Here is a 23,891-nt window from a genome sequence, read left to right on the forward strand (position 1 = left end):
TTTCAACTTTGTTGTCCGGGTGGAAAATCTGGAGAAAGGTGGGATTCTCCCGGAAAAATCGGGAGGGTTGGCATGTATGGTTGTGGCAACATCACTAACCTTGTCAAACACCTCAGAGTAAATCATATCACAAAATATGACGAGCGTATGTTGAGGCGAACTGAAGAGGAGGAGAGGGACAGGTGCTGCTAGGGTGAGAGTCTCTCACGGAGTCCTTTAGTCCTCCAGGCAGGCAAGGTGTTCAAATAGCACACAACTTTAGTTTTTTTATTTCTATATGATGAACTCTGCATTATTAAGTGATAAGAAGAAGGTATTCTGATGTCCTGTAATCATTATGACGCTATAATTTGAGATACAATAAATAAAATCCGTTTTGTACAAAGTATCGTCGATACCACCCTGAATATTACTTGGTATCGGATCGGAAAGGAAATCAGTGGTATCGCACATCACTAGCACAAACTGTTGAGTCAAATGACATTTGTTTTTCACAGCTTCAGGGGGTGCACCGTTCCTAGAAATACTGCAATACCAGGTCGATGCGTGGAGTGGACGGAGCAAGCCCCTATTCCATCTCCCTGCTCCAAAAATCAATTTAATATATGGTCCCCGGATAGGGGACGTATCAGATATTAAACTGATAAGAACAGATACTACACTTGATCTTAGCCAAAAGGCCGAGAAGCGATGGCCTCCCGCAGGTTCCTGGCTGAGCCGCCTTCTCGGGACACTTCTCGCTTGTGACGGTGCGCTCTTTCACTTGGCTCACAGGGAGGGAGCTGCTTCAAATCTCCGCCCACCTACAGTACCTCAGAGGCCTGCGGAGCTCCCTGGAACTGCGCGTGTAGCTGAGATATAATATACTGAGTGTGAACATTCTCAAAACTGTATTGTATATACTGTAGTTTATTTTTTATTGTGTAAATTTAATTTATGTAAAACTAAGGTTCCACATGTCACTGTTGAAGTGGGGCATTAATCAGTGTGACGCCACTTGTAAACATGTTGCGTGTGTGGGGTTTCCCAGCCAGAGCTGTATGGACTCCACACTGGTGAGGCACACTTTCTGTAGCTCCTCTCCCTGTACTAAATTATACATTTAAATTTGGTGTATTTTTCTTTGCTAAGTATTAGTTCTTCTGGCTAAAAGCTCCCAAAGTGTTTTTGATTGCTTTGAACGAGAAAAATAGTAATTGGAACTGCGTTTTATCTGTTAAACCATCCGTTTATGTGGTCCTTACTTGTGCTAAACAGGGATGAGGAGAGGCCTGCTGTTGCTGTGTGACACTGATTTTGCTGCTGCACTTTGTCTTTTAGGTATGTGTAAATGTATAGGTTATGTTTTATGTGTATAATGAGTTCATCACCTGAGGCTGCACACTGCATAGTATTTCCAGCCATGTTGAGAAAAGTTAAAGTTGTTTGAATATGTATTGTGTAATTGATCCATCTTAGTGGGGATTTAAATATTACAAGTTATTATTAGTGGCTTCATATTTGTCTCTGTTTTACCCCACTATAACATTTGACTTTAAAGTGGCTGTTGGGAGAATCGTTGTTTTGATAGATTGTATTTTCTTTTATATATTGTAAGCAGAGCTGCATGGACTCCACACTGGGATGAGGAGAGGCCTGCTGTTGCTGTGTGACACTGATTTTGCTGCTGCACTTTGTCTTTTAGAAATAAATCAAATCCTTGTTTGAGGTGACCAAATACTTATTTTCCACCCTAATTTACGAATAAATTCTTTAAAAATCCTACCATGTGGATTCATGGATTTTTTTTTTTTTCACATTCTGTCTCTCACAGTTGAAGTGTACCTCTGGTGCAAATTACTGACCTCTGTCATCATTTTAGGTGGGGGAACTTGCACAATCGGTGGCTGACTAAATACTTTTTTGCCCCACTGTACCTCTATCTTACCGAGCTTTGCTGCCAGTTTTAGAGGAGTCATGCCATCATTATTTTCAATCTCTACAAACTGGACTTTTTTGTCAAGCTTGTTCTGTTGAACAAGTATTTCATCATACATCTTTGCAATCATATCTGTGTTTTCTTTCGTGTTGTCTGCTATGACCACCAAGGTGTGCAAAACAGTGTTTCCTTGTGAGTCTCTGTCAGTCACGTCAGCTCTTCTGTAAGGGTTTTCCATGAGAAAGGACACAATATCAGGCTGGTTGGTGCAGGCAGCCAATGACAGAGGGAGCTCCCCTAATGGAAACACAAACAGATGAGCTTAGAGATAACACTCAGCCATAAACAACTGAGACAGAAAGTGTAGCTTGTTAACACCAATATGACATTACCCACCAGAATAAAAGCCCATTTCAGCATGACGCTGGAAAAACTTTCCATTTGCTTTGGCTTGCACATCAGCTCCTTTCTGGACTAGCAGCTTCACATGCTCAAAGCTCCGCCTCTCAATGGCAACATGCAAGGCTGTCTGACCTGTTACACGTAGGACTTTTGTTATAAGAAACAAGCTGAGGTTAGTCATCACAATTTTGTATGATCCATAATTTATCTTGAAAGGCTTGCCAGTACAACACAGAAACATCGATAGGTCTATTTTAAGATTGGCAGTTTTCCTTCACCCTACCTTTGTAGTAAGGATCTGTATACGATGCATTGATCAAATTTTCTAAATCTCCAGTTTTCTCTGCTATGTCAAGGATAACTTCAATTGTGTTGTTATTTCCACCTTTCAGGTTCAGCAAAGCCTTCAGTAGTGCCGTTTTCCCATTAGTTTCATCTGAGAGCGAAAATGATCACACACACACACAACCAAATCACCTCATTATATGTTCTCAGTTTGTTTTGCTTTTTACTTCAGCAACTAACAGGGTCTTTCACTGCACACCAGGGCCCTGTTTCAGGAAGCCGGTTTAGTGGAAAAACTGAGTAAGTATACCCTGAGTTAACGAAAACTCTGGGTTTTCGGTTTCACAAAGCGAGTTCAGCTGCAGCCTGAGTGAGTCACTATGACGACACACTCCGTGAAGCTAACCTGCCCCCTAGCAGGTTTACTACAACTAACCCTGACTGTCTCCGCCCCTTTGTCGGAAACCTGACAGTAGGAAGTGTCGGACATGGCGTGCCCCTTCCTTGAAGAGCCAGTAGATCGTGAAGCCCAAATTCTCCGCAGAGCTCTCCGCCGGGAGAGAGTGATCAGAGCGCGTTTGGACATTTTATCATTTCCTGATGATTTTCTGTGCGAACGTTACCGTTTCTCAGCACAATCTATAAGTTATTTGGATAACATCCTCAGGCCATATATTACGCATGTGACACATCGCGGACATTCTCTCAGTTCATTGCATATTATTTGTATTGCACTTCGGTTTCTTGCAAACGGGAGCTTTCTGTATAATATTGGTGACGCTGAGCACGTTTCCAAGGCTACCGTCTGTCGGGCAGTCAGGAATGTTACAGTTGCACTGAAACGTCTCCTGTACTCGTTTGTGGTGTTCCCCGGTCACAGACCCACAAGATTTATCAAAGAGGGATGCCACAAAATTGCAGGTATCAGGATGAACAAAACTTAATTTATGATGTGGTGATACTTGGACTACTACTTAAATTGCACATTTATTTTCAGGGTTCCCAGGCGTGATTGGCTATACAGATGGCACTCACATTCCAATCATTGCTCCTTCAGTAAATGAAGGAGACTATGTGAACAGGAAGTCTTTCCACAGCATTAATGTACAGGTACATAGTTCCCTGTAGCATGTCAAACTAACAAATTATTTCATTATAGTAATGGATGCTAATTTGTGTTCTCTGCACTGTGAAGATCATATGTGATGCTGCCAACATTATCACAAATGTGGAAGCCAAGTGGCCAGGCTCTGTCCATGACTCACAAATATTCCGTGAATGTACACTGAGCACAAAATTTGGACATGGTGAGTTGAGAATACTTTAAAATATATAAAGACCAATTGCTTCAGGGACATTTGAACTGAAGTGTATCCTTCTGTCTTAGGAGAGTTCACTGGCTACTTGCTTGGTGATAGGGGGTATCCATGTTTACCCTATTTGCTTACCCCTTACCCTGACCCTGAACCGGGCCCACAGCAGCGATATAATCTGGCTAATTGCAGGACAAGAGCCAGAATTGAAATGACTATCGGAATGCTTAAGGCCCGGTTCCAGTGCCTGCAAAGACTCAGGGTCACCCCAGAAAGGGCATGTGACATTATTGTGGCATGTGTGATTCTTCACAACATTGCCACAATTAGAGGAGAACACTGTCCTTCTGAACCAAACATCAGCAGTGATCCAAACCATGAACATCCTGACCCTCCCACGGACATACAAGATGGAAGAGCAGTCAGAGACACCATATGTCACAATCATTTCTTTTGACCCATCACCTCAACATGTTGAAAGAAGAATAAACAGATTTTTTGTTCAACTGGCTTTATTGGTCGCCTGTGTTTCCTGTACACAAAGTATTAAAAGATGTAAACCTCATAAAGTGTCTCTGTTGCTTCCTCCTCTGTAACAGCTGTCAATGTTTCTTCATTATTTTCCTGTAGTAAAGAAATAAACAACATTGCTGTTCTACTGTAAACTCATATAATCTGTGGAGTATTACTCACAACTGCATGTTGGTCTGGCTCAACAGGAGGCTGCACCAGATGCAGTACACCATCACCATCAACTGATAGAATATGAGGTTTATACAGGTCACTTATAACTTACAAGGGACCAAATGGCAATTAACAAACATACCAAGCACCTTACACTTCATTGTCATTATGCTCTCAAAGACAACCAAGACTGAGGGAAGGCAAAATCAGTCGGAAAATAACTTCACTACAAAATAATTCATTATGGTAAAGAGTTTATCAAATGAATGTGTCGCACTGCAAAGGTGACTGTGAAGAAAGGATGTATGCACATCATGTATTATTTTGAATTTACCCCTTATGTAGGCACTTGTGTCTTGCGGGGTTATTGCCTCAGAGGATGTCCCCGCAGAGATGCCTTCGGCCACAGGGCGCCCACTGTTTTGGCTGAGGGCCAACTGCTCAGCCTCTGTGAGTGGTGGTGGTGGAGGACCCCCACCTGTTTTTCGGGCCTCCGCTTTTTTTCTGTTGGCTATAACGGGCCACATTTGAGCATACAGAGTAAGCAAATATGTACTTGTAATGTGCTCAGATAATTTCAATAAGTGCTTACAGAAAGAAAATTAATGTAGCCTCTAACTGCAATTGATTTACATGGGACAAACAGACCAAGCACTATGGCTCATAATACAATTACACCTTACCTGTTTGGACTATATTTTTATATTTCATTTTTACTTGCTGCCAGGCACGTTTGGGGCCTGTTGGGTTGCACCTGCGCTCACATCACATCACAAAATAAAATGTATAAAATAACAAATAAAATAACATATGATAAAATAACGTGTTAAATGGGTGGAAATCCCTCGATCAATGTTTAAATTAACACTCACGCATTGACTCTGTCGGCTATGTTTTGCCATGCATGCTTTTGCAGCTGTGGCTGTGTTACTTTTTTCCGCGGAATTTGCATGTTATCGGCATATGCTGCCATCAGAATTTCGGCCTCAAGCGCTGTGAAATACATTGACCGCGCCTTCTTTCCCTCCGTCTCCATGGTGACTCGCTTAATCTGTGCTCCGCTTATCAGGGCTTTATGTATCCTCGTCCGCGCGCTTCACTTGGGGTTAAAGCAACTCCGCGTTGACTGAACTAATTGTTATCAGCCTTTCTGAAACGGAATATTCCGAGTTGGACAGTTCGGGGTTACTCAACCGTGAGTGTCGTTTTTCACTCTGAGTTTTCCAAACCGGCTTCCTGAAACAGGGCCCAGGTATTTCTGAGGACTCCCTGCAGACAAGTATGTTCACAGAGAACATTAGGACATAGTCAGTCATAAATAAGACAACAGCTTCCATGCTACTTGCCTGTGAATTCTGGGCTTGTAAGTCTTTTATCATGACATCGCAGGTAGTCAAGCAGGCCGTGAAGTTCTGTCGCGTCTCCCTTTAAATACTTTGTCCCTTTTGAATGTTTCACTGCAAGCGTGGTCAACACTGACACTAAACTGCCTGGAGAGCAGAAAAAAAACAAAGTCCCAAAATACATTCTGTAGTATCAAATACAGTCATTTTTAAAAATCTCTGCATCATAGTCATTGTCAATTGTTGATTTGTTTCTGTTCTCATTGTATGACGTATTATGATGGCTGTTTGGTAGCCGTTCGCATACTGTGCATACTCTCTCTCTCTCTTCATATATGTGTGTGTGTACAACAGCTTTATGTTAATGTACAATCCTTAATATGTTTTGTCTGTGTGTGTGTGTGTGTGTGTGTGTGTGTGTGTGTGTGTGTGTGTGTGTGTGAGTGAGGGGGGGGGGGGCGCCAGAGGGAGTGCTCGCCCAGGGCGCCAAACAGGCTAGGACCGCCACTGCCTGGGACACACCAACCCCTTCATCTCGATAAGGTAGCGATGCATGGAGGGGGAACAATATGGGGCGCCGTTTGTAAAGTGAACCATACTGAAATTAACGGCAAGTTTTTTCCTCAAAACCTTACAAAAACATGTTTTTTCGAGTCATTTTTTCACAACATTTAGTAAAATATTTGTAACTTTACATATTTAAAACACAATTTTAAATGTTAAATCTAAATATTAAACATTAAATCTAAATGGTAAACGAGCATGTCCAGCTATTTAGCTGGACATGTGCTGCAGCGATTGTGAAGTGGAGACTGCAGCTGCTGAGAGTCCACTACTCCTGAACCTTTGGATGGCCTACAAAACGGATCTTCCGATGTTTTCAGCTAAATCGCTGGACGTGCTGTTAGGCAAGAAGTGAAGCCGCTTATGGCGTTGAGAAGTGACCATCAGGGTAGAGCAGACACAATCTGACCACTACTGGCACACTTTTGCAACGGAGGTTTTCGTGAAGCTTTTATTTTGGTATTTCCGTTGATCCGTACAATAAATTTGTCCTGTAACATTTAGATTTAACATTTAACATTTAGATTTAAATATAATATTTAGATTTAACACTTAATATTAAAATTTAACATTTAGATTTAATATTTAAAATTGCGTAAAAATATTTTACTAAATGCTGTAAAAAATGACTCCAAAAAACATGTTTTTGTAAGGTTCTGAGCTAAATGTGGAAAAATGTTGCCGTTAATTTCAGCATGTTTTCACTTTACAAACGGCACCCCTCTTGAGAGAGGGAAGCCAACGGGTAAAAATATCGATTTTTATCGGATTACGTCGTGGAAGAGAAATTGTTCAAGCCATGTTTCCGAAGTAACAAAGAGCCGACGAATGGCCTGGATTGCAGCCATTCGAAGACCAAATATAAAGTCCCAGAACACTCCAGCTCACATGTTAGTCTGCTCCAAGCATTTCCACAAAGGTAAGTCTTCTGTTGTAGTTATTACATAATTTATCATAACATAATTGTTGATGTAGGTTACAAATAAGTGTTATATTGATTTGAATTGAATTCGTTGCGCTATGCTGCTTTGTTCACTGTGGCTTTGCAGGCTAATATTTGTTGTGTTTTGTAGGAAAACCAGCCTATAAAATGCTGGAATGCGATCCAGACTGGGCACCCTCTATCAACCTGGGTCATACCGAGTTTAAAGCTTCTACCACAGCGAAATTTGATTGGTTAAAAGAGAGAGAGCGATATCAAAACAGCCACGAAAAGTCCCGCATATGTTGCATTGTTAACTTGTTTTTCACCGGAGCTAATAAAACACAATGGAATACAATTTTTGATTCTTTCTTGTAAGATTCTATTGTGACACCATCACTGATGATGTTTTGTGCTTGCTTGAGTATCCTCCAGTTTTCGTTTTGCCATGTTTTTCTTTTCTGCTGTTCTCACCACTCCTCGCAGTGCCTGTTTGTCTGTTACAGCAGCGGTCCCCAACCCCCGGGCCTCGGACCGGTACCGGTCCGTGAGTCGTTTGGTACTGGGCCAGGAGAGTTGAGCCTCAGGTGTGAAATGTATGGTTTTCAGGGTTTTTAATCGGTTTTCAGCGTTATTTTGTTATCGTTTTGATCGTTAACTCTGTTTTCCTGGGTCTTTTCACGTGTGTTATGAATAAATCGTATTTTTTTCGGTACCGGTACTAGTTTTATTTTGTTGTATTTATCTGCGACACTTTAAAGGCCGGTCCGTGAAAATATTGTCCGTGGCACAAAAAAGGTTGGAGACCGCTGTGCTACAGAACAGCCTTGATACCACACTGGTAAGCAGTGCATTACAACAGACTCAACTGCAGCACGTTAGAAAGAGCTGAGCAGTTGTTCCTCCTAAATCTCCTCTGATGTGCCCTCTTTATTCTACCAAGACTGGAAATTTAAAATCACTTTCACACAAGTGTCTTTAATGAGGAAACATTCAGAAGGTCATTTACAGATGAACAAAATGTTTCTCCGCTCAGTCAGTTAAGATTTGCCTTAGTTAAATATTAGAGCAGGAGAAATATGAACCTGAATGAATTATTAAACACATAATGACATTAAAATACTGTCTAGTGTGGATACAGATATCAAGCTAGTAAATGTAATTTTGATTTATAAAATTGCTGTAAGAAAGGCCGGAGTGGAGGAGGAAAGAGGCACTTTCTGTATCTGAGCTTTGCCTCACTGGTGTTCAGAGTTTAGAGTATGTCTTAGTTTTGGGACTCTTCTTCTCGAGGGCTGCCTGAGCTGATTTCATCAGATCTTCAGTCTGAAGCATGCTCATGTTCCACGTGGCCTGGAGAAGGAGAAATTATGAATTTAAGTCAGTACTTTAAAAAGGGAACTTTATAAGTTCATATGCATTTAAGTGAGCATGCCACATCCCCTTTATGCTATCAAGGGTCATATAAAGGACACCAGGAAACTGAAATGGAGGGAATGAGGTAGCAATGCCAGATTCCTTCCGTAGAACTCTGAACACAAACCTTAAGAGTGACGTTGTGAAGCTGACAAAAATATGCACAGAAAACTTTGTCATATTATATTCATCCTTACAATGTAATCCAGTCCATCTGCTACGCTGTGGTTTCTGGCATAGATGAGGTTTATTTTGGTGCCCTGCACAGCAACTGGGCTGCGACCAGCAATCTCTCCAGCAATCTCCAGAGCTCCAGCCATCATCGCCTCCTTATCTGCAAACACTCGGCTGAAGAAGAAGGGAAGGGTTTCAAACTGTTAGAATGAATAAGTGCTTTTAATTTGGAAAAAGAGTGATGAGGGAACATTGTTTACCTGACCAGTCCGCTGCTCTTAGCTTCATCAGCATACATCTTTCTCGCTGTCAGAGCCAGTTCATTAACAAGACTGTTGAAAATAGAAATAGATTTTTTTTTAACCTACAAGCATTCAGTCACTTAACAGTGTCATGTCATAAATTTCTTTGAAACTTGTCCCAATTGTAAATCATGCTGCTGGCTCACCTTTGGCTGCCGATGACCTTCGGGAGTCTCTGGAGTGTTCCAACATCTGCTGCAAGTCCAATATCAACCTCCTATGGAGCCAAAGCAGAGGGCATCATCAATGCTACATTTAGCAAACAGAATCTCAAGATCTAGTGTGTAATCTCTGCTCAAAACCTTGCTGTAGGATATGACAGGTCAAAGAGATCAAGATCTGTGAAATTGTTTAACACAAATCTTCATAAGTTGGTCTTAATTGAATCAGCTATCTATTCCATGCTTTCCCAATTGTCCTCACCACAGTGATAAAATCAGATGATTATACCTTAACTTGGAACCAGGCGTCCTGGGTGCACAGGCGAATGTCACAGGCTGTAATCATGTCAACACCTGCCAGAGAAAACACCACCTACGGTTAACTCACCGAAGCTCCTTTCTCCACCAAACTCAATGCGTCAAACACCTCCACAACCAAGAAGCCTGTATCACAGCCTGTGGGTTTCCCTGGCTCCTGCTAGCATCATGTCCATGCAGTAAACTAACCAGTTATATATCAAAGCTTGAAAACATAGTATTTTCAAATGTCTTGTTGTCTTCTAGGGTCAAGTCGAAAGCAGCCATGGGGAAGAGGGGCATATGTATAGTTTCAGCCACCGCCTTCAGAACACAGCAAATCTCCTTGGGGAGATATTTCAATTCAAATTCATCCATACCACAAACATGTTGGACTGGTCCAGCTGAATGACTCAATTAGGAATTTTAGGGGATTTGAAGCTTTTCACACAGTGGCTACAGCTTCTTATATCTGCACACTTCTCAAAGCATCATCCTCCTAACTTCAAGTGTTAAAATGCATAAAACAAAGGCTTAAAAAACAAACGAACATTCATTTATTTCTTCTTGGCTGTAAATGCGTTTATTTCTGCTGTAAAGTTGGACATTTTAACACGAGACTCTTTGGGAATTCACTCCCTTTTGCAGCCAGACTCAAGCAGACATTCGAGGAACTTTAGTGTTTTTCTAACTCCTGTACCTTAAGATGATTCACTACAGCACTGTAATCTTTACAATGTCCTACCTGCTCCTACACAGGCTCCATGGATGGCCACCACAACAGGCTTCGGGCACTGCGAGAACACAATTCAAGAGGAAACGTACTTTAATGATAGTGAGGGAGAATTTGTAAGGAAGGGAAGCTTGGTGCACGCTGGGTCCTACTGCTCTTACACTACAGACATTAACAGTGTGACAGTGTATCTTGTATTGAGTTCTTACTGTTGTTTCATGCAGGTCACACAGATGAGCAATGCCAATGGAAAAAAATATAATTTCATTACAAAAACTGGAATTTTAAAGACAAAATAACCATAAAATAAATCCTATGTTTGTAACTTCTAATCTGTCCTAAGGCTTTCTTTGGCTGAAGTAAGATTTCCACCATTCATCATTTATCCAATTCATAGCCAGGGTTGGTGGGGGGATTAAGTCTATCCCAGCTGACCCATGGTAAAAACTGATGACTGAATTTTAAAAGATAGCAATACAACAGTGGACATGAATGCAAAATGAGCTTTCATGAACCCTAATATTGTTAATATAACTTATCTTGATTTAGAGAGGCAACATCTGAGCAAGAAGCACAGTTCAGGAACCTTCCTGATAAAATCTGATAATTCAGTCACACCTCATGTTTGTGACTGGTTCAGTCTTCTCACTCTTTACATTAATAATGCGCTCTGACCTTCTCTATGACGGAGAAGGTCTCTTGGAATTTCCTAATCTTTTTTTTTAACCCCCAGGAGATTCTGGCTGTGTCGTCTCCTTCTGGTTGAAGTACATTGTTCATCATGTCCATGAGATCGATACCTGCGCATTAACACAGATGAGACACACTGATTATACTCCACTGAGAGAAGAGAACAGAGGTTTTAATATTCTGTATACCCACCAGCTGTGAAGAGCTTCCCTGCTCCAGAAACTACCACTGCTCTGCACTCGGGGTCCTCAGAGAGCTCATTAAAGCAGGTCACCATCTCACTGGCAGAGAAACACAAGTTCAGATCAGTGTTCACCCAAATAATAATTTAGCTTTTAATTCCAGTGATTAGTTTGACTTTTTGAGCTCTTTTATGTCTGATAATTTAACACTTTTAGAGTTCCATGTATTAGCATTATATTTTTTATTCACACTAAATGATGCAATATTGATTCTCAACGATTCACGAAATAGTAATAGTCTGAATATTGTGTTCACTTGTTTGTAGGGAATGACTGTATTTATTTAAACTCTTGTATGTGCTTCTCTCCTGATCAGAGGACTGAATACGTTTGGGAGCTAGCCTACTTGCTGGTCTGTGCTGTTACACAACGAGGGTTGCAGGATGAATGAAAACAAAAACAAACTTATACAAGTGCTTTTCCCCCCCTCACACACTATACTCCCAGCATAAGTAAGAGAAGCCAGCTGAGGTAAATACATGCTGGGTATGATGAACCTTCTCTTTATTTTCACCAAGATAAATAAGGAATATGGACAATATGGACTTTCTAACTGAATATAAACTGTGAGACAGGTTCCAGCATCCAGGTATAATATATAGCATTTGTCATGCCTCTGACACTGTGTAAAATATGTATATATGTAATTCTGATTCCTGCCTCCAGAAAGCACTGTTCATGGCATTGCGTTTCTCAGGCCGGTGAAGTTCAACATGCGTGATGGACTCTGTAGGACGACTGATGGCCAGGGTTGTGTACGGAGGGGTGGCACCACCTGAAGATGACATGGCTCTAGCCACAGTTTGACTAGGCAACCGCAACCCCTTATCTAAGAAGAAAAAACAGAGCAACATTAGACTGTGGCCGAGAAGCAAGAGTCGTGAAAGCTACAAGGCTACAATGGACTATTCATAGGCCTTTTCTCATCTTTACCATTTTGTATCTTACTTACATTCAAGGCCTCAACTCACCTGTACACCTCAGTATTGGTTCAGTTTTACAATAAAGTGGTACAGTTTTACAGTAATTGCAATAGAAAGGAAGGAAGAGGATACAACTAGCACAGACCTATAACAACTGGACAATAGAAGAAAAAATAAATATTGTCTGGCCTGAGTCTCGATTCTGATCTTGGTGCAAAGAACATGTTGCCTCGCAGCAGTGGTTTCACTAAGCATCTTCTGAATACTACGTCTATCTGAGTGTTGTTGCTGACCATGTCCATCCCTTTATCACCACAGTGTACCCATCCTGTGATGGCTGTGTACAGCAGGATAACAAGCCATGTCACATGTTTCCAGTACCTTGGTGAATCTGTGACATGAAGAATTAAGGTAGTTCTGAAGGTAAAAAGGAGTCCAACCTACACTAGGAACCTAATAAAGTAGCTGGTGAGTATAAATAAAGAAAAAAGTCAAGATATGATTAACAAAATTAAAACAAATATATAATGGGGTCATTAATCACCGCAACTCTGTCAATTTAACCGCTAAAATAGTAATTTCGTTTAAGCAAGTGATCAGTCCACCACTATTTATTCATGTTTTTCCACAGTCAACTCCCTTTTCTCACTTCTAGCTACTCAAATGCAGATATTGTTTGAAGAAAAAAGAAAAAACATATTTATACACTATTAAACTATATAAAATACATGGAGCAGAAAATCAACATTTATGACAAATTAAAATCACTACTATAACCTGTATAAAGTACACATTTTCTTGCGCTTCTACTCTGGACTTTACGGCAGCGCTTATTCTCCTTCATTGCTGATCGCAAAGAACAGTTATGCTCAGATGGAAAGATGATGCAATATTTGAGTAATTGTGTTGAACTAGAGCATAATTCCCTCCCTTCATTTTTGTGGAATATGCAGACGATAGAGATGAAACTTCCAGACGTAGTTTGAGTCGTTGGACGAGAGAAAGAATGCGTCGAAAGTTTCACGTGAACTTTCAAGGATGATTTTTAATGAATTTTTGAATATGATGCAATCAGACTGTCTAAATGAAATCTGTTCGTATGTGTGCGCGAGTTTGCGATTAGCAATGAAGGTGAAAGGGCGCTGCAGTATAGTGATGGGATTTCCGGCTCTTTTTAGAGAACCGGCTCTTTCGGTTCCAAACCGGCTCTTCAGGTTGTTTTGTTGCTTCAATTAATTTATTATTAACAATAATATAAAATTATGCACAAAAGGAATTACCAATGTAAAAAAAAAAGTGGTTTTATTTATATAGAAATATATGCGGTGGCCTCTAGAGACAAAACACGTACAAACTCCAAAACACATTTCTAGCATGAACTGAACTTCCAAAACAGAGCTACCCAGATCACTTAAATTACACAATTGAAAGCATGTGTGTATTGTTTGTGTATTTATACACAAGCATTCATATATAGTCAAATAATTAAAAAAAAAAAAAAAAAAAAGTTCATTTACCTGTTACTACCACACACCAAATCCGGTCATTGGTACTTGCTGGCTTGTGTAGCCACTAGGTAACAAAAGCTCAACACTGCCCCTAGCATCCTGGAGCACTTCGGTTGTATTTTATACGTGTTTTGAGTTTTTATGTGCTTCTGAGTTTTTACGTGTTTTTACGTGTTTTGGAGTTTTTACGTGCTTCGGAGTTCGTACATGATTTGAAGTTTGTATGTGCTTTGTCTGTAGGGGCCACCGTAAATATACTTTTATTTATTCACTCCACATAAAATGTAATAAATAAATCATATAATACAAAAATCAACTATTCACATTTCAACTTTTAACTATTTAAATTTTCAGCTTTTTCCTTTTACAAATTTAAAGTGAAACAACACAAAACACTGCAAACCACAACACAATTAAATATAAATTATAATATGAAAACAAAAAGAACATTCATATTCTCTGTCATATGGGCCTGCATGACTAACTTTCTGAATCCTTTATCATCTGCAACTGAAAATAGTTGTGGATGATTACTATACCTTTCTAATGTGAGGTTGTTGTCCCTGGCTCTTTCTCTGTCTCTCCCTCCCGCTCTGTTCCTGTGCTACTGAATGTAACTACCGCCCCTCCCTCCTCTGCCCAGCGTAAAGCACAAGGCTCGCATGCTGAGTGAAGCGGGAAAAAAAAGTGCGAGAGAGAGAGAGGGTGAGAGAAAGAAAAAAAAACCCCCATGGCTCGCGATAAGGCACCGGCTCGCGTCGTTCACGTCAAAGAATCGGCTCTAAGAGCCATTTCGTTCGCGACCGACCCATCACTACTGCAGTAAAGCCTAGTGCAAAAGTGCAAGAAAATTTAGGCGGCGGAAAAGAGGTGGCTGCTTCACCGCGGCTCACAAATGACGGCTTGACCGTCACTTGACCGCGATCTTACAAACCACTGAAGCTGCACTGACGAGCTTTCACCCACTTATCCCTATAAAAGGTTTTGTGCATCGACACACGGCTCCGAGCTAAAACAGCGACAAACATTCAGAACATCCGGTGTATTTTCACACGCTTTGATGGGTTTCCCTACTAATTAACAACAAAGTTAAAATAATAATAAAAAAATACAAACAAATCACCGACACTTACATTTGGTGACAGCTGACCTGAAAACCACTGCCAACATCGCCCTTTGAACGGTGCAGAGTCCAGACCGTTTAGCGAGGCTGCATACAGAAACAATCATTCACTTCACCTGGCCCTCTGGACATTAGCCAGTTAGCTTTGCTAAAGCTAAGTAGTTATCAGCAGGGATCTTACGTGAGTTAATCGGTAGTTCACCGGTTATCCTTCGCACAAACAGCAGACATACAGCGTGGCTTTACTTAACAAATGTTAACGCACAGCTCATTAAATGAACCCGTGACGTCACTATGTGAACTATAAACAATTCGAACATTCCCTAGCTAAGTTAGCACTGGCGCTGCCGTAAAGCCTAGTGTAGAAGCGAAAGAAAACTTATGCGTCAGATAAGAGGCGGCTGGCTTCACTGCAGATCACAAATGACGGTTCACTTGACCGTGTTCACTAAACAGTCTGGACTCTGCAGGGTTCAAAAGGCGATGTTAGCGATGGTTTTCAGGTCAGCTGTCACTAGATGTAAGTGTCTATAATTTGTTTATATTTTATTATTTTACTTTAGATGTTGTGTTAAGTAGTAGTAAAACGTATCAAATCGTGTGAAAATACACTGCATGTTTTGAATGTTTGTCGCTGTTTTAGCGCGGAGCCGTGTGTTGAAGTTCTGGAGTCAAAAATTGGAAACAAAACCTTTTATAAAGATAAGTGGGTGAAAGGTCGTCACTGCAGCTTCAGTGTTTCGTAAGGTGCAGGGCTCACTTTGTGTTCTTTAATTTCACCCCTATGAAATATAAAGAGTCTTTTCAAAAACCAACCAGAAAACATTACACAGCTTCGAGAATACACGACTGAGGCAGGCTGGTCCTAATATTAAGATACCTTTATTAACTGCATTTGTTAAAATAAAAAAACTTAAAAAAAGAACAGAGCACAATAAAAGTTGACTGTGGCATGTCCTATCCTGTAATACTATCCTAAATTAAATAAAACCACCATACATTGAACTGGACTTGCCAGTAGCTAAGGACCATGAGAGAAGAAAATCACACGTGCAAACCAACTCTACACCCCAGGTGCCGTACAACAAAAGTAGTGTGGAAAACGACCCACAACCGAAGGTCCCACAGATACTGAGTATCCTCAATTCACTGCATTAAAAAAAAAAAGTCATAGGTAATAGGGCACTTAACATCAGACGCATTGCTCACAGTGAAACTACAAAATGTACTCCCAACATAATAAAAACACAGACGATATTTGATCCCAGCGCACTCCAAAAAGGAATGACGCTCTCTCTGACGAATGGTACAAATCAAATGTGCAGGTACAAATGTCACTGTAAACAAACACCAGAAACGTAAAGGATCCCCAGAGTCTGGCTACGTGGTCAAACCAAATATAAACAGTGTCACAAAACTGTAGACGGTACAAGACAGCAGTTCCTTAAAGGACGGGGCCAAACGGCGGCTGCTGCAGACGTTTCCCTCAGCTTGACTGGACCGAAACGATCAACACTGCCCGCCGAACAGGCTACAGTGGGCAGCAATTAAATCCCTGCCGGTAGAAGGGCAGCCGCCCTCTCCAAAACGGCAGAAAATAAATACACGGCCACTCTGTAACTGTACAGCCTGAAAAGTACAGTTACAGTACATTAGTGTCTAATACCTCACTCACAAATTGAGCAATAAATTGGGAAAGCTTCTCTTATTCTGATTCTTTTTCTTCTTCAGATTATTTATTGGTGGTTGACAAACAACAAAATGTTGCATTACCGCCACCTACTGGTGTGGAGTGTGGACCGAAATGTCAAAAATAAAAATCCATTCAAAGCTTCCCAAGCAAACTAGTCTGCCTTAAAAAACCAAAATATGGCCTGATAACATTCACTTCTCAAGTTCTTACGAAATAAATCAACCAAGTCCACTTTCATGTAGCCAAGCTTTTTGATTAATTGTCTTCTCTCTGCATCATATTTCTAACAATGCAATAAAACTTGTTCTGTTGTTTCCTGTTCTCTGTTGCAGTCACACTCCCCTGTACTGTGTTTTCCTATTAAAAACAATGCGCTATTCAAACCTGTGTGTCCAAATCTAAGTCGAGATATAACTGTCTCCTCTCCCCTGTTCCTTCCTGTGCTTCTCATTTCTCCTATTTTTCCTTTGGATTTTGTAAAACCATCGCCCTCTCCTAGAGATGACATGTGGCGGGCTTTGATTTACATATAAACTCAGAAATATCAGATAAATCAGGAAGATCAAAGGTGGAAAGGGGCTGAAAATGGAGAAAAGGTTCTGGAGAGGGGGTAGACACAGCATTTGAACTGAGTTGCCGGATGAATGTTATTCATTTTTGTAGTGAAGAACAGCATCAAGGAGTTACAGATTTCAGAAGAATAGAAGTGTGGTGGTAAAGCGTTGGGGGGCTGAAGAAGTTTTTTGAGAAGTGAAAACATAGTCCTGGAGCTACTCTCACAAGAAGTGATAATACCAGAGTAGAAGCTTTGTTTGGCCTGATTGATGGAGTCTTTATATTGGAGTACATGATATTTATAGATTTCTGCGTCAACAGTTAAAGCAGATTTCTTATAACTACGCTCTAGCTGCCGAGCTTTGGCCTTCAAAACTCGGAGGTCAGAGGTAAACTAGGCAGCAGAGCGAGCGAAGGAAACAGTGAGTTTTTACAGGAGCCAGAGAATCAAGGACAATGAGTAAACAATTATTATTATATAACAACAGATCATCGGGGGTAGAATAGAAGACAGGATTGGGAATATTGTCCAATCTGGTAACGAGAATGTCCATATCAATGTTCTTGATGTTGCAGAACGAAATTAGGCGGGTTGGCTTGGTAGAAGCGCAACAGAGAGTGAGGTTAAATGAAAGGAGGAAGTGGTCAGTTATGGGGATTTCAGCAGCAGAAAGATTCGAGGGAGTAAGACCAGAACAGCAGACCAAGTCCAAGGTGTGTCCTTTAGAGTGAGTGGGAAAGTTGACAAACTGTTTGAATTCAAAGCCCTTGAGACAGGAGGAAATGTCTCTGGTGAGCAGAAGGTTATTATTTTCGATATGAATGTTGACATCTCCTATCAAAGTAACATTTGGGGAGAGAGATGAAAGGTGGGTTAGTAGGTTCGCAAAGTCACTGAGGTTAGGTTTGGGGGGGGCAGTATACAGTAGCTATGATGGTGGGAATAGGTCCAGTCAGCTCACTTAAAAGTCACTCTAGAGAACTAAATCGATCAAAATTAACTGGCAGGACTTTCAAGTGCTGGCGAAAAATGATCGCGGGACCAACCCCACGATCTGAGCAGCAAGGCTTCGAAAAGTAAACAAACCCCGGAGGAGTGGATTCATTCAGTTGAGAAAAGTCATCAGGTTGTTGCCAGGTTTCAGTTAAACAGAAAAAGTCAAACTTACAGTCAGATAGGAGCTCTTGGATGAGAGGCCCCTTATTTGTCAGTGAACGGCTGTTTAGAAGACCGACGCAGAGTCTTCTTTGATTGATATACTTCTTTGTTCTGTCATTTCCATAGCATTACACCAACTACAGTTAGATGTTTAACTATCTTAAAAAGTGTGCCATTCAAAAAGCAATGACCTGTTCTTATTTTATTTATAATTGTCTCCTCCCGGCTACTTATTCCTCTGTTTCCAGTAACTTCATCTGTATTTTGTATGAATGGGGAAATGAAGCCTGTGTGGCCTTATACCGACAGACACCACCCTGCAATTAAAGTACAGGGGTGTTTCCACTCAACACAACCTGACAAGCAGCAAGAATGAGCGGTGGAGAGTAGTCCATTTAGCTGCATATAGTTTAATTGCGTATAAATATGCTTTTTCTTTTTTTTTCTTCAAACAAAAGCTGCATTTGAGGAGTTAGAAGTGAGGGGAAAAGACTAACTGTGGAAAAACATGGATCAATAGTGGTGGACTGCTCACTTTCTTAAACAAAATTACTATTTTAGTGATTAAATTAGAGTTGTGGTGATTTATGACTCCATTAGATATTTGTTTTAATTTTGTTTATCATATATTTACTTTTTCCTTTATTTACACTCACCAGCCACTTTATTAGGTTCCTTGTGCAGGTTGGACCCCTTTTGCCTTCAGAACTACCTTAATTCTTCATGTCACAGATTCAGCAAGGCGCTGGAAACATGCAACATGGATGGGTACACTGTGGTCATACAGGGATGGACACACTCAGAATATATACCAAAATATTCTTGGGCAAGATACTAAGCCCAGGTTGATCTTTGATGTGTCTGTCAAGGTATGAATGTGTGCAAAGAAAGCACTTACATAGAAGAAGAAGAAGAATGTTCAAATCAGTGCTCAGAGTAGAAAAGTGCTATATAAAACCAGTCCATTTACCATATCTACAAATAATGAGTTGTGGTCTCCTCTGAAGTCTGTACACGGACTAATCAAGTGCCCTGATTGCTCTCCATTCCTGGACAAGTGCAGCCTGCAGCTGTGAAATGGTCACTGTGGCTGCTTGTGTTGAACACATCGACTTAGCATGTCCCAGACATTTTCACAGCGAGGTGTACTGGGACTAAATGCTTGGCTGGACTGTGCAGACATTGTTGTGCTGAAACAGTCACAGGGTGTCACTATGTCGACTCAGATCACCAGTGGTCATCTCATTGACATCCAAGGCTGGACATCCATGCCAACTTCAGTCAGTTGTGGAATTGTGGCACTGATGACAATGTTGTGCATACCCTTGTTTTGTTTATTTGTTGTTTATTCGGTGTGTGTCTCTGTTCTATAATACTGGCTTGAGAACACTGTAGACTGAACCAATACTGAGGTGTACAGGTGAGTTGAGGCCTTGAATGTAAGTAAGATACAAAATGGTAAAGATGAGAAAAGGCCTATGAATAGTCCATTGTAGCCTTGTAGCTTTCACGACTCTTGCTTCTCGGCCACAGTCTAATGTTGTTCTGTTTTTTCTTCTTAGATAAGGGGTTGCGGTTTCCTAGTCAAACTGTGGCCAGAGCCATGTCATCTTCAGGTGGTGCCACCCCTCCGTACACAACCCTGGCCATCAGTCGTCCTACAGAGTCCATCACGCATGTTGAACTTCACCGGCCTGAGAAACGCAATGCCATGAACAGTGCTTTCTGGAGGCAGGAATCAGAATTACATATATACATATTTTACACAGTGTCAGAGGCATGACAAATGCTATATATTATACCTGGATGCTGGAACCTGTCTCACAGTTTATATTCAGTTAGAAAGTCCATATTGTCCATATTCCTTATTTATCTTGGTGAAAATAAAGAGAAGGTTCATCATACCCAGCATGTATTTACCTCAGCTGGCTTCTCTTACTTATGCTGGGAGTATAGTGTGTGAGGGGGGGAAAAGCACTTGTATAAGTTTGTTTTTGTTTTCATTCATCCTGCAACCCTCGTTGTGTAACAGCACAGACCAGCAAGTAGGCTAGCTCCCAAACGTATTCAGTCCTCTGATCAGGAGAGAAGCACATACAAGAGTTTAAATAAATACAGTCATTCCCTACAAACAAGTGAACACAATATTCAGACTATTACTATTTCGTGAATCGTTGAGAATCAATATTGCATCATTTAGTGTGAATAAAAAATATAATGCTAATACATGGAACTCTAAAAGTGTTAAATTATCAGACATAAAAGAGCTCAAAAAGTCAAACTAATCACTGGAATTAAAAGCTAAATTATTATTTGGGTGAACACTGATCTGAACTTGTGTTTCTCTGCCAGTGAGATGGTGACCTGCTTTAATGAGCTCTCTGAGGACCCCGAGTGCAGAGCAGTGGTAGTTTCTGGAGCAGGGAAGCTCTTCACAGCTGGTGGGTATACAGAATATTAAAACCTCTGTTCTCTTCTCTCAGTGGAGTATAATCAGTGTGTAAAATCTCATCTGTGTTAATGCGCAGGTATCGATCTCATGGACATGATGAACAATGTACTTCAACCAGAAGGAGACGACACAGCCAGAATCTCCTGGGGGTTAAAAAAAAAGATTAGGAAATTCCAAGAGACCTTCTCCGTCATAGAGAAGGTCAGAGCGCATTATTAATGTAAAGAGTGAGAAGACTGAACCAGTCACAAACATGAGGTGTGACTGAATTATCAGATTTTATCAGGAAGGTTCCTGAACTGTGCTTCTTGCTCAGATGTTGCCTCTCTAAATCAAGATAAGTTATATTAACAATATTAGGGTTCATGAAAGCTCATTTTGCATTCATGTCCACTGTTGTATTGCTATCTTTTAAAATTCAGTCATCAGTTTTTACCATGGGTCAGCTGGGATAGACTTAATCCCCCCACCAACCCTGGCTATGAATTGGATAAATGATGAATGGTGGAAATCTTACTTCAGCCAAAGAAAGCCTTAGGACAGATTAGAAGTTACAAACATAGGATTTATTTTATGGTTATTTTGTCTTTAAAATTCCAGTTTTTGTAATGAAATTATATTTTTTTCCATTGGCATTGCTCATCTGTGTGACCTGCATGAAACAACAGTAAGAACTTAATACAAGATACACTGTCACACTGTTAATGTCTGTAGTGTAAGAGCAGTAGGACCCAGCGTGCACCAAGCTTCCCTTCCTTACAAATTCTCCCTCACTATCATTAAAGTACGTTTCCTCTTGAATTGTGTTCTCGCAGTGCCCGAAGCCTGTTGTGGTGGCCATCCATGGAGCCTGTGTAGGAGCAGGTAGGACATTGTAAAGATTACAGTGCTGTAGTGAATCATCTTAAGGTACAGGAGTTAGAAAAACACTAAAGTTCCTCGAATGTCTGCTTGAGTCTGGCTGCAAAAGGGAGTGAATTCCCAAAGAGTCTCGTGTTAAAATGTCCAACTTTACAGCAGAAATAAACGCATTTACAGCCAAGAAGAAATAAATGAATGTTCGTTTGTTTTTTAAGCCTTTGTTTTATGCATTTTAACACTTGAAGTTAGGAGGATGATGCTTTGAGAAGTGTGCAGATATAAGAAGCTGTAGCCACTGTGTGAAAAGCTTCAAATCCCCTAAAATTCCTAATTGAGTCATTCAGCTGGACCAGTCCAACGTGTTTGTGGTATGGATGAATTTGAATTGAAATATCTCCCCAAGGAGATTTGCTGTGTTCTGAAGGCGGTGGCTGAAACTATACATATGCCCCTCTTCCCCATGGCTGCTTTCGACTTGACCCTAGAAGACAACAAGACATTTGAAAATACTATGTTTTCAAGCTTTGATATATAACTGGTTAGTTTACTGCATGGACATGATGCTAGCAGGAGCCAGGGAAACCCACAGGCTGTGATACAGGCTTCTTGGTTGTGGAGGTGTTTGACGCATTGAGTTTGGTGGAGAAAGGAGCTTCGGTGAGTTAACCGTAGGTGGTGTTTTCTCTGGCAGGTGTTGACATGATTACAGCCTGTGACATTCGCCTGTGCACCCAGGACGCCTGGTTCCAAGTTAAGGTATAATCATCTGATTTTATCACTGTGGTGAGGACAACTGGGAAAGCATGGAATAGATAGCTGATTAAATTAAGACCAACTTATGAAGATTTGTGTTAAACAATTTCACAGATCTTGATCTCTTTGACCTGTCATATCCTACAGCAAGGTTTTGAGCAGAGATTACACACTAGATCTTGAGATTCTGTTTGCTAAATGTAGCATTGATGATGCCCTCTGCTTTGGCTCCATAGGAGGTTGATATTGGACTTGCAGCAGATGTTGGAACACTCCAGAGACTCCCGAAGGTCATCGGCAGCCAAAGGTGAGCCAGCAGCATGATTTACAATTGGGACAAGTTTCAAAGAAATTTATGACATGATACTGTTAAGTGACTGAATGCTTGTAGGTTAAAAAAAAATCTATTTCTATTTTCAACAGTCTTGTTAATGAACTGGCTCTGACAGCGAGAAAGATGTATGCTGATGAAGCTAAGAGCAGCGGACTGGTCAGGTAAACAATGTTCCCTCATCACTCTTTTTCCAAATTAAAAGCACTTATTCATTCTAACAGTTTGAAACCCTTCCCTTCTTCTTCAGCCGAGTGTTTGCAGATAAGGAGGCGATGATGGCTGGAGCTCTGGAGATTGCTGGAGAGATTGCTGGTCGCAGCCCAGTTGCTGTGCAGGGCACCAAAATAAACCTCATCTATGCCAGAAACCACAGCGTAGCAGATGGACTGGATTACATTGTAAGGATGAATATAATATGACAAAGTTTTCTGTGCATATTTTTGTCAGCTTCACAACGTCACTCTTAAGGTTTGTGTTCAGAGTTCTACGGAAGGAATCTGGCATTGCTACCTCATTCCCTCCATTTCAGTTTCCTGGTGTCTTTTATATGACACTTGATAGCATAAAGGGGATGTGGCATGCTCACTTAAATGCATATGAACTTATAAAGTTCCCTTTTTAAAGTACTGACTTAAATTCATAATTTCTCCTTCTCCAGGCCACGTGGAACATGAGCATGCTTCAGACTGAAGATCTGATGAAATCAGCTCAGGCAGCCCTCGAGAAGAAGAGTCCCAAAACTAAGACATACTCTAAACTCTGAACACCAGTGAGGCAAAGCTCAGATACAGAAAGTGCCTCTTTCCTCCTCCACTCCGGCCTTTCTTACAGCAATTTTATAAATCAAAATTACATTTACTATCTTGATATCTGTATCCACACTAGACAGTATGTTAATGTCATTATGTGTTTAATAATTCATTCAGGTTCATATTTCTCCTGCTCTAATATCAGATATGGATAATATTTAACTAAGGCAAATCTTAACTGACTGAGCGGAGAAACATTTTGTTCATCTGTAAACGATCTCCTGAATGTTTCCTCATTAAAGAGACTCGTGTGAAAGTGATTTCAAATATTCAGT

At 40.7% G+C, this 23,891-nt stretch overlaps 3 protein-coding genes and 1 non-coding gene across 6 annotated transcripts in view; 1 reads left to right on the top strand and 3 right to left on the bottom strand.

The window, feature by feature from the left end:
* LOC146654652 (transient receptor potential cation channel subfamily V member 1-like) overlaps positions 1-6,129 on the bottom strand; it is a 67,559-nt gene extending 61,430 nt beyond the window's left edge. The window contains exons 1-4 of the mRNA XM_085429335.1: positions 5,949-6,129; positions 2,604-2,756; positions 2,315-2,452; positions 1,917-2,215 (exon numbers count right to left, since the gene is read on the bottom strand). Of these exons, the coding sequence (XP_085285461.1) occupies positions 1,917-2,215; positions 2,315-2,452; positions 2,604-2,756; positions 5,949-6,129 (771 nt within the window). The remainder of the gene's footprint in view (positions 1-1,916; positions 2,216-2,314; positions 2,453-2,603; positions 2,757-5,948) is intronic.
* Positions 502-692, bottom strand: LOC146654673 (U2 spliceosomal RNA). The gene has a single exon (XR_014907435.1). It is a non-coding gene; the product is annotated as a U2 spliceosomal RNA (small nuclear RNA).
* Positions 6,130-8,389: 2,260 nt separating the features above from the next.
* ech1 (enoyl CoA hydratase 1, peroxisomal) lies at positions 8,390-15,335 on the bottom strand. Of its 3 annotated transcripts, XM_085379711.1 has the most exons (11): positions 15,182-15,333; positions 15,011-15,087; positions 12,107-12,275; positions 11,397-11,485; positions 11,190-11,314; positions 10,527-10,575; positions 9,774-9,838; positions 9,470-9,540; positions 9,282-9,353; positions 9,045-9,195; positions 8,390-8,784 (listed from the first exon to the last, which is right to left on the bottom strand). In XM_085379711.1, exons 2-11 carry the CDS (start codon positions 15,045-15,047, stop codon positions 8,680-8,682), a joined length of 933 nt encoding a protein of 310 aa, XP_085235837.1. In that variant the 5' UTR covers positions 15,048-15,087; positions 15,182-15,333; the 3' UTR covers positions 8,390-8,679. The 3 variants fall into 3 exon arrangements, with proteins under 3 accessions (XP_085235837.1, XP_085235838.1, XP_085235836.1); XM_085379712.1 differs by lacking the exon at positions 15,011-15,087 and having other exon boundaries at positions 15,182-15,335; XM_085379710.1 differs by having other exon boundaries at positions 15,011-15,298.
* LOC146654675 (delta(3,5)-Delta(2,4)-dienoyl-CoA isomerase, mitochondrial-like) lies at positions 15,224-23,876 on the top strand. Its single transcript, XM_085379709.1, has 10 exons — positions 15,224-15,520; positions 19,970-20,138; positions 20,760-20,848; positions 20,936-21,060; positions 21,675-21,723; positions 22,412-22,476; positions 22,710-22,780; positions 22,897-22,968; positions 23,055-23,205; positions 23,466-23,876. The coding sequence occupies exons 1-10, from the start codon at positions 15,382-15,384 to the stop codon at positions 23,568-23,570; spliced, it is 1,035 nt and encodes a 344-aa protein (XP_085235835.1). The 5' UTR covers positions 15,224-15,381; the 3' UTR covers positions 23,571-23,876.
* The last annotated feature ends 15 nt before the right edge of the window (positions 23,877-23,891 follow it).

The sequence above is a fragment of the Rhamphochromis longiceps genome, linkage group LG14 (assembly GCF_057381845.1).
Source record: "Rhamphochromis longiceps isolate RC_006_pf linkage group LG14, R_longiceps_female_GT1.1, whole genome shotgun sequence".
In the NCBI taxonomy this organism is placed as follows: domain Eukaryota; kingdom Metazoa; phylum Chordata; class Actinopteri; order Cichliformes; family Cichlidae; genus Rhamphochromis; species Rhamphochromis longiceps.